We start from the raw sequence: 10,176 nt of genomic DNA on the forward strand, positions 1-10,176 counted from the left end.
CTTGTATTTCCTTAATTCCTTTTCCTCATTCGTAACTCTTCTTCTTTTGCTTTTTTTGTAGATTAATTTGTTAGGCACTGAGCTTATGAAAAGGATCTCTTAGACTGACCAGCAACTAATTGAATTGCGCACCGAGGCTGATAACTGGAGAGAATAATTTTAAGGTCTGTTGAAGAAGGACATTCTTGCAGAGGAAAAAGGAGCCTTGGAACAGTAAATGAGAATGGTATACGCTGAGTTAGCTGCTCTAAAAGCTTCTTCTAGTCAAGTTGAGAAGGATAAGGATAGACTGGAATCCTCTTTTGCTGAACAACTTTCCAAGGCCACTGAAGAGATAAGGAGTTTGAAAGAGCTCCTTAATCAAAAAGAGGTTTACAAGGGTGAACTGGTTCAGACGCTTACCCAAGCTCAAGAAGATCTTTGCGCCTCTACAGGTAAAATTCAGTTCCTAAAAAATTTTCTTGCTCCATTGAAGACAACTTATGAAGCCTCGGAGGCAGATAAAGAAGAGTTGAAAGATGAAATTGAACAGTGGAAGAAGGATTATGAAGCCCTCGAGGATAATCCATCACTGGATGTTAGTTGGGCTTTTTTGAACACTTGCATCGAGACTTTAACTGAAGCCATCCAGGAAGGTTTTGAACTTAACGCTGAGATTGCTAAGGCCAGAGAAACAATTGAACAGACTCAGCAACATCAAAGCTTTTCCACACCCGAAGACGAAGGTTTTAAGGGTGATGAAGATAGACTTGCTCCTGGTGAAGCTGATATTTAACCCTCTTCTCCCCAAGTCGATCCTTCTTCTCCCATTGATGATGCTCCTTAGATTTTCCCATTTCTATACTTTATCTGTTTGAAAATGTTTGTTGGTTTTTGTTTGGAACTCCCTTGTGTTTTTTGGATAACTTTTTGAAGGTTTTTCCGCCCCTGTCTTTTTTGGGTTTATGATATAAATAGTGCCCCTGTTCGTTGGGGTTATAAATATCTTTATTTCTTTTGTTACATATTATGCTTTCTGCCCTTTTAATATTTGAGCTTACACTTGCACTTAAAATGCTTTAACAAATCGTGACTTCGATACGGGTTTTTATAAAAGAGGGCCCTTTTATATTAACGACACTGATTGAGATGGCGTCTCATCTTCATATTGGTGCAAATATATGAAACGTAAAGTAGATATGAAAAAAGAAATAATTTGAGGAAGTTTTATTTTTTGAACTCTCAAATGAATAAATTTTGTACATCATTTTCATAACTTTTCATACAATACTTTCATAACTACTTTCATTGTAGCAGGTTTACAAATTGGGGTCTATTTTTCTGTGACTAAATTTATGGCCTTAACCTAGAAGCTCGTAGGAATATCTTGTATCCTTTTTGCGAGTCCGAACTCCTTTGAAAACTATTCAAGGGTTTCTTCAAGGTTTTGATTTAAGATGAACTATGCCCTTGGTATACATTTTCCTTCTTTGTATAACCTTCTATATGCATAGTCCCCCAGTGTTGGAGCATTGAAGTACGAAATCTCGAACATTGGATCAACTCTTTTCTTTTGGTCCTTTCCCTGAAAAGGAAAATACAAACGGGACACGGAGATAATTTCTTAGATGATGACTACATAACCCTTTTCCTATCAGAAAAGTTGTAACCTAGACATGGAATAATTTAGTACTCCGCGTGTCTTTTGGGTCTAATATCATCATTTGGTACTGGCCAGCTTTTTGCCTATCATCTAAAATGGTTAGTAAAATTTAAAAAAAATAAAATAAAATTGAACTTGTGTGATACCTGACCGTGGGTATTATCCTCGTTTATAAGTAATACTTCTTCAAATGGACTGCATTCCAGTTCGACTGTAATACCATGCCATCCATGATTTCTAACTCGTATGCTCCTTTTCCAGCGATGCCTCGAACCCTATATGGGCCTTCCAATTTGGACTCAGTTTTCCTGCATTTGCCGCTTTTGTTGACCGGAACACCTTTTTGAGGACGAAGTCCCCAATCTTGAAATGCCTCAAATTGGCTTTCATGTTATAATATCGTTCAATCATTTGCTTTTTAGCCACCATTCGAATTAATGTTGCTTCTCTCCTTTCTTATAACAAATCCAAATTTACCCATAGCTCTTCCTCATTTGCCGCTTCAGTGGCATGCGTGTACCTCGTACTTGTTTGTTTTTCCTTCAATTACCCAGTTGCAGTGCTGGGTGGAGTTGTATTCACAAAATAAGTCCAATGAGGGGGGTAGACCTTACCTCAGAAAATACAACTTGGTGTTTTCATCACCCAAGAAACAGAAGGAGATAAGTACCGAGTTCTCCTTCTGGGCATCAAAAAAATACTTCTTAACTAACAAAAAATTAGCTTTGTCATATTTGGTTCTAATGCTGGGAATTTGCCACTTGTCTAAAAGAAAGTAGCCTTTAGCGCTTTTAGGTAGCTGTTGATATGAGTTGGTAGCCATATTGTTGCCCGAGGTAGAAGCCAACTTCGCAAGACAGTCTGTAACTTGATTGCCTTCTCTGAAGCAATGGTTTACCCTCACATTAGATTGTTGTATGATGCTCAGCATTCTGTCAATCACTTGCTTGATTTCAAATTGTTGGTGTCCCTATTTATCAACATGTTTGTAATCACCATAGAGTCTAGTTTGAGAACAAAATTAGTGTAGCCTTGTAGTTTGCACCATTTTTTTCTAAACTCTGCAACAAGTGCTTCCGCGATATTGTTATTATCACAATGAACTGTCATCGAGAATGAGATGATTAGATCACCATGGCTATCTCTTACGATACCTCCTATTTCATATTTGTTGCTTTCTCAGATGTAGCTGCCGTCGGTATTAACTTTGATACTTCCATGATTTGGTGTCGACCATAGAACTTGTTTCCAACTTTGAACCGGTTTCAATCTTTCAATTCTCTGATAGAGTGCTGGCAAAAGGTGTTGGTTATCCCAAGTTGGTATAAGTTTCAAGGTGGTAACTTTGATATTCCAGATTGCCTGATGTACCATTATGTTGAGTTGGAACTTCTTCTGGTTACCATATTTGCACGATGTCCACTGTTTTCATATCTCCCAACATATTATTACTGGAGCTATTTGTAAAATCAAGTTGTGCACCCTGTTCTTGGAGCTTGTTTTCCACCACCGTTTGAAGGTGCCCAGCACCGACTCCATTTGATGCTTTATCCCCAGTGGATTGCCAACTGTATTCCATGTGAATTTTGTTGCATCTCTTCCATTGAAAATATGTTCCATTGTTTCAACATGCGACACAGTACAACAAGAACATCTAGAGACAATGTTAGTGCCAAATTTTTCAATAATATCATCAAAAGGTAATCTTCTTTTAATTAACCTCAAGGATAGAAAGGAGATTTTAAAAGGTATAGAATTATGCCAAACCTTACTAATAAAATTATTTTTCTGCCTTTTCATTCTCACTGAATGCCAAGCCGAGTTATTATTGAAATGTCCATCCTCGGCTATATTCCAAATAAGGAAGTCGTTGAGATTTCGATTGCTAATACCAACATTAGTAACAGTTTCCAAAAGGTGAATAGGAATTATGTCTGCTAATTTGTTGGTGTCCTAGGCTCCATCATGAATAAAGTTGTTAACAAGAAGCTTGGGAGATTTACCAGGTCCCTGTATGACCTTGGCTAATGCACCTTTGCCAGTCCAGTTATCCCACCAAAAACTAGAGTTGCCTGCTTGAATTTTTCAAATAATATTTGGCTCAGCTTTGATCTTTGCTTTCATCAGATTTTTCCAAATGTGCGAGTCAGAGGAAGTAGGAACTTTAGTAACCGAGTGAACTCTTTTGCAATATTTAGCTTTAAGAAAAGTGGCCCAAAGAGATAGTTGTGTCCTGAATCTCCACCATCTTTTCAGAGTGAGAGTCTCTGTGATATCTTCCATTCTCCTTATCCCCACTCCACCCTCATCCTTAGATAGACAGAGTTTATTCCAGACAGACATAAGCTTGATGATGCCTTTGGGTGGGTTCATAGCAGATAGTTTATAAGAAGGGAGGGACTGAAGAACATGTTTGATTAAAACCATCTTACCCCCATAGGATAACATTTTCTCCTGCCAACCATTAAGTCTTTTCACAATCTTGGCTAACATGCCATCAAACAAGCCGATTTTCTTCCCGCCGTGATATATTGGACATCCGAGATAATTGAAAGGAAAATTCTTGTCCATAAATACAAAAGCTCTTCTGATTCTGTTAATTCTACTAGCAAAGGTGTTTGGTGCAGTAACAAAGAAACTCTTGTCATTGTTCACTTTTTGGCCTGATACTTTTTCATACCTTCTTATCTGACTCTTAATATGTTTGATAGATTTCTTATCTCCTTCGGTGAATATCATTATGTCTTCAGCATAAGCAAGGTGCTTAATGATAGGACCTCTTTGATCCATAGTAAATGGCGTGAAGTTGTCATGTGTAGCAAGTTTGTTTAAGGATCTGAAAAGTACCTCAGTGCCAACAATAAACAAGAAAGGAGATAGTGGGTCACCTTGTTTGAGACCTTGTGATGATGTAAAGAAGCCTTTTCTAGTACCAATAATCATGATAGAATACCACCCTTCATTTACTAATCTCCAGATGATATCAATCCAAGCTTCTGAAAAACCAAATTTCCTCATGACGGCCATTAAACAATTCCAAGACATTCTATCATAGGCTTTAGCCATATCCAGCTTGATAACCACATTACCTCCATTGTTGTTCTGCTTTATATTGTGAACAATTTCTTGTGGTAATCATCCCGCCTTTGACAAAACCACAGTGATTATCGGAGATTAGTTTCTCTAGCATAGGATTCAGCCTTCTAGATAGGATCTTAGAAATAATTTTGCTGGTGAAGTTGCTCAAACTAATGGGCCTGAACTCTGAGAAGCTTGTTGGGGAATCGACTTTGGAAATGGGAATCAGGCATGTGTGAGTATAGAATTTGTTCATGCCTTTGCCATTGAAGAAGTCCTGCACAAAGTCTATTATGTCATACTTGATAATATTTCAGTATTTTTGATAGAAAGTACCGTTAAATCCATCCGGGCCAGCTGCACTTGAAGCATTCATACTAAAGACGACATTTCTAATTTCCTCATCATCTGGAATAGCATTGAGAAGATCATTATCTTCCTCAATTATACAACTTGAGATACAGTTAAGAATATCATGATCCCTAAATTGATGCTGGAGATTAAAGAGGTGCTGAAAGTGATTAACAACCACCTTAGTAATTTTATCGTCTCCTTGGACCCATGTGCCTCCGTGATCCTTGATTCTGTGAATTTTAAGTTTGCTTCTTCTATTTCTAATTAAGCTATGAAAGTATTTGGTGTTATTCTCCCCTTCGTCAAACCATTTTTGTTGAGCTTTATGTCTTAGAATAGCATCTTGCATACCTAACCACTTGATATATTCAGCCTGCCCCTTATTGATCTCTTCTCTGAATTGATCAGTGTTATTAAGAGTGTCTAGCTCTTCTAGATTTAGCATTTTATCTTCCCGGGTGTTGACTTGATCAAAAACATTCCCAACATCTTCTTTCGACCATTGAGTGAGCTCCTTACCAAGGAGCTTCAATTTCTGTTGTAGCCTCCACATGGAATTTCCAGGAATGTGTATGCTCCAAACCTCTTCCACCAGCTTCATGAATAATGGTTACTCTGCCCAGAAGTCAAGAAATTTAAAATATTTGATACAAGCTTGAAGGTACTTCTGACACTTAATGAGAAGTGGCCTATGGTCTGAGCCAGTCCTAGCAAGATGTCTGACCATATTACTCTGGAATATTTGGGACCATAGATCATTAACAAAAACTCTATCAAGTTTCTTCCAAATCCTTTTCCTAGCTTTCCAGTTGTTGTACCAGGTGAATTTAGGGCTAACAAACCCAAAATCCGCAACCTCACAATTATCCATACAACTACTAAACTCAAAACTTCTGTGCATTCTGTGAGGATTGCCCCCTTTCTTCTCATCTGGATCCAATATGATATTGAAGTCACCCCTAATGTACCAAGGACCTTTTATTTGCGTGTGAATATTTTCCAAATTACTCCAAAGATCTCTCCTTTCAGTAGCAGTGCATTTTGCATAAAATACTGTGAGGTATATATCATAATTTGCATGGTTGTAATGTATCTTGATTGTAAGTTGTTGGACATTATTGTCAATTACTCCGATTTGGTAGTTGCCAGACCAAAGAAACCAAATTTGACCATTCGTGTTGGGCACACAGTGTTGAAAACCTAAGAATGGCATGTACATGTCAATCTTGTTCATGCTAACAAAAGGTTCAAAAATAGTAACAAGTTCCACCTTATATATGGTGATGAGTTTTTTTAGCCTGGGAATGGCTTTTTTTATTTTATTTCACACCTCTAATATTCTAAAATATGGAATTAATCATGTAAACAAGAATATTAGTTTGTACTCCCTTCCGCATTGGAAGAGTTCATTTTGTCTTTTGTCTTCCTCCCGAACTTTTTATTTCTGTTCCTACCCTTTTTGACCAGGGAGAAACCATCATTGTCTTCATGGTTTCTTTGAGCACTTTGTATCTGATCCTCGGAAATCCTCACTGTGACTTTATTTGAAGAATTAACCTCTATATGTTGATCTGATTCCTTCCTGAGTTGTTCTTTATTTGTCGATGACTATGGCGATTCTAGCTCAAGTTGAACCACCATATTAATTCCTGGCATTGCTTTGATCTCTGAAGGTATGCAAACTGATCCCTCATTTGTCGTGAGGTATTTAGTTAGATCGTTATGAGCTTGTCTCTTTTCATGAGCCATGTTCCCCTGAATGTTGGTGGATTCTTGCACTATATCCTTTGACCCATCAGAAGCATTGTTTGCTTGTTTGAAGTTGTAGAAATCCTTGAAATCATTGTTAGTATTGTTTTCACAAGTTTCCTCTTTGTTTCCTATCTCTTGGTTCATACAAATATTAATATCTGCTGCTTTATCTCCTTGCTCTTGTTGTTGTAGTCGGATGGCCTGTTCAACCTTGTTTTTCTTTATTTTTCCCCGCCACTAGCTTGACACCACATAGGTTTGAAGACCACATTGGATTTCATTTTGGGAAGCTTCTTTTGTTTGCTGGTTTTCTTCTTTTTCTTGGAGGTTCTTACTTTAATGTCTTGGACTTCTTCCATCTTCTCTTTGTGTTGGATGACCACATCTCTTTGAATAGCTTCTTGATTTTTAATTTTCCCATTCGCTTTAGTTTGTTTGACATCCTTGTAGCTATGAAGCATGTTCGACTTTTGCTCTGTCCCCTTGATAATACTATCTTCCATAGTTCCCTGGACATTTTCTTTCTCTTTGGATGAGGTAAGTTCAACTTCAAAACTTTATTTACTTATCTTGATCTCAGCTTCCCTTTCCTCAGCAGCTTTCTTTCTTTCAATAGCCCGACAATTTAACAGATTGTGCCCCAATTTCTTGCAATATTTACAATACTTTGGTATTCCTTCATATTTGAGTTTTTGTACAAATCCTTTTTGAGGTGCATTGTCATAGATTTGTCCCACATACACAGATTCTGGTTGTGGTTTTAGCAAGTCTATTTCAATTCTTACTTTAGCCACACACAGTCTAGTTCTGCCTCTAGTTGCCAAATTTATTTCGAGAGGAGTACCAATTGAACTGACCACTTGTTTGACATAGTTCCATGTATGCATATGAAAAGGGAGGCCAGGAAGAAGTACCCATACCGGAGAAATTAGGAGATCTTCTTCCGGTTTGAAGTCCGGTGACCACTTTTGAAGCCACATCTGTTGGCCCTCAATCTCGATGACTCGTCCGAACCAAACCATGGCGAAATCTTCATTATTAGTGAATTCAAGAAAGACGTTGTAGTTATCATACACCCCAATTTTGGTCGATCCTTTTAATGAGATCAATTCCTTAAATTTAGACCTAATTCGATCTATTTGGGGACGAGGTTTGAGAAATCTTCCAATAAGTGTGAATTTACATTCGGTTGCCATTTTATTCCATAATAGTCTGATGCTTTGAACATGACTGCCAGAATACCATTGTGGGTGGTATGTTTTGCAATCACTGATTCTCGTTCATGGCGGGTAGGACACGCAGATGAGCTTGGGGAAGTTGTGACTGTGGTTGCATATGATGTTTTTCCGTTGATTACTTTAGTGGTTTGCTTCACATGTGTGGTAAAAGTGTTTTGCCCATCCAGACGCATTGGAATGGCGTCGTCCGGTGGGTCCATGAGGTGGAGCATATAGGTTACTCGCGAGAATTATGTTACCGTTGGGGTGATGTTCGCAACACTGTAACTGGACGATCGGGTTCAATTCAATAAGCGTTCTTGTGATCTTCTGCTGGATGATGATATCTGAAGCTCATAATCTTTTTTGTGGTGATTTTCTCTCATGGGTTATTTATATTCAACTTTACTTTTCACTCTGCTCCTTCATACTTGGTTCACCTATCTCCACCGGAATCAAAGCTTCTGCTCCGTATACAAGTGAAAATGGAGTCTCACCCGTACTAGTTTTTGTTGTTGTTTGGTAAGCCCATAGTACCCCTGGTAATACCTCTAGCCATTTGCCTTTTGATTCTTCCAATCTCTTCTTTAAGTTATTGATGATAACCTTATTTGTCGATTTAGCTTGTCCGTTGACTGCATGGTCATAAAGTGAGGAAGTAATCCATTTAATCTGCCAACTTTGGAAGAATTCTGTGATTTTCATGCCTATGAAATGTCGGCCATTGTTACATACAATCTCCTTTGGAACTCCAAATCATCATATAATATTTCGCCAAATGAAATCCTTAACTTCTTTTTCTCACACCTGTTTAAAAGCACCTGCTTCTACCCATTTTGAGAAATAATCTATTAAAACTAACAGAAATCATACCTGTCCTTTAGCTTGAGGCAACGACCATATGATGTCCATGCCCCATTTCATGAAGGGTCATGGTGGAATAACTGAATGCAACAGCTCTGCCGGTTGGTGTATGCTATTGGCATATCGTTGACATTTATCGCACTTGGCTACAAAGTTTTCTACTTCTTCTTCCATTTTTGGCCAATAATATCCTGCCCTTATTAATGTTTTCACCAACGATCTTCCCCCGGCGTGATTTTCTCAATGCCCCTCATGTACTTCTCTCATTACATATTCTGTTTGTGATTGTCCGAGGCACCGTACTAAAGGTCCACCAAATATTTTACGATATAAATTTCCATGAATTAAGTAGTATCAGGCAGCTTTCAGCCATAGCAATTGTGATTTCTTCTTATCTTCAGGCAAGATACCATACTGCAAAAATTTCACAAATTCGTTTCTCTGATCCCAAGTTAAATTATTAAAATTTACCTCACTCTTGGTTTGATCGAGTGTTGAATGAAACAAATGTATCACAATGGCATTTTCTGCCTTTATTGCATCTGCGATAGACACGAATTTGCCAACACGTCTTCTTCTGTAATTTCTTCCCTGGGTATTTGCACGGCTTTCCATGTCTGAAATTGTCTAAGCAATTCGCGTACCTTTTTCAGGTATTGTTGCATTCGCGTCTCTCTTTCCACATAAGTCCCCTGTATTTGATTAACCACCAGCTGCGAGTCACGTTTGATCATAATTTTTTCGATACCAAGTTCTCGTGCCAGTTCCGAGCCTGCAATCACAGCTTCATACTCTGCCTCATTGTTAGTGATTAGATAACATTTTATTGCTTATCTTATGACTTCACCTGAGGGTGGAATTAAAATAATTCTTTAACCTGCTCCTTTAACATTTGAGGAACCGTTAGTAAATAAGGTCCAAGTCCCCGGATTAGCTCCGGTGAACACTTGTAGTTCCTTCTCTACTTCAGGAACTAAATTCGTGCTAAAATCCACTACAAAATCTGCTAAAACCTGCGATTGTATTGTAGTTCTAAGCTGATATATGATATCATACTCACTGAGTTCTATTGCCCATTTAGCTACTCTACCTGATAATTCCTGTTTATGCAGTATGTTTCTTAGGGGGAAAGTAGTTATAACAGAAATAGGATGACATTGAAAGTAAGGTCATAACTTCCTTGATGCCACAATTAACGCTAAAGCAAGCTTTTCTAGGTGTGGATACCTATGAATGATGAGGATATGCTGGAAAAGACTCTTTCCACTT

General features: G+C 38.1%; 2 protein-coding genes across 2 annotated transcripts; both read right to left on the reverse strand.

The window, feature by feature from the left end:
• Positions 1–5,684: 5,684 nt before the first annotated feature.
• LOC138906293 (uncharacterized) lies at positions 5,685–6,308 on the reverse strand. The gene has a single exon (XM_070194828.1). It carries the CDS (start codon positions 6,306–6,308, stop codon positions 5,685–5,687), a length of 624 nt encoding a protein of 207 aa, XP_070050929.1.
• Positions 6,309–7,383: 1,075 nt separating this feature from the next.
• LOC138906294 (uncharacterized) lies at positions 7,384–8,022 on the reverse strand. Its single transcript, XM_070194829.1, has one exon. It carries the CDS (start codon positions 8,020–8,022, stop codon positions 7,384–7,386), a length of 639 nt encoding a protein of 212 aa, XP_070050930.1.
• Positions 8,023–10,176: the final 2,154 nt, after the last annotated feature.

This window comes from Nicotiana tomentosiformis, chromosome 2, assembly GCF_000390325.3.
Source record: "Nicotiana tomentosiformis chromosome 2, ASM39032v3, whole genome shotgun sequence".
Classification (NCBI taxonomy): Eukaryota; Viridiplantae; Streptophyta; class Magnoliopsida; order Solanales; family Solanaceae; genus Nicotiana; species Nicotiana tomentosiformis.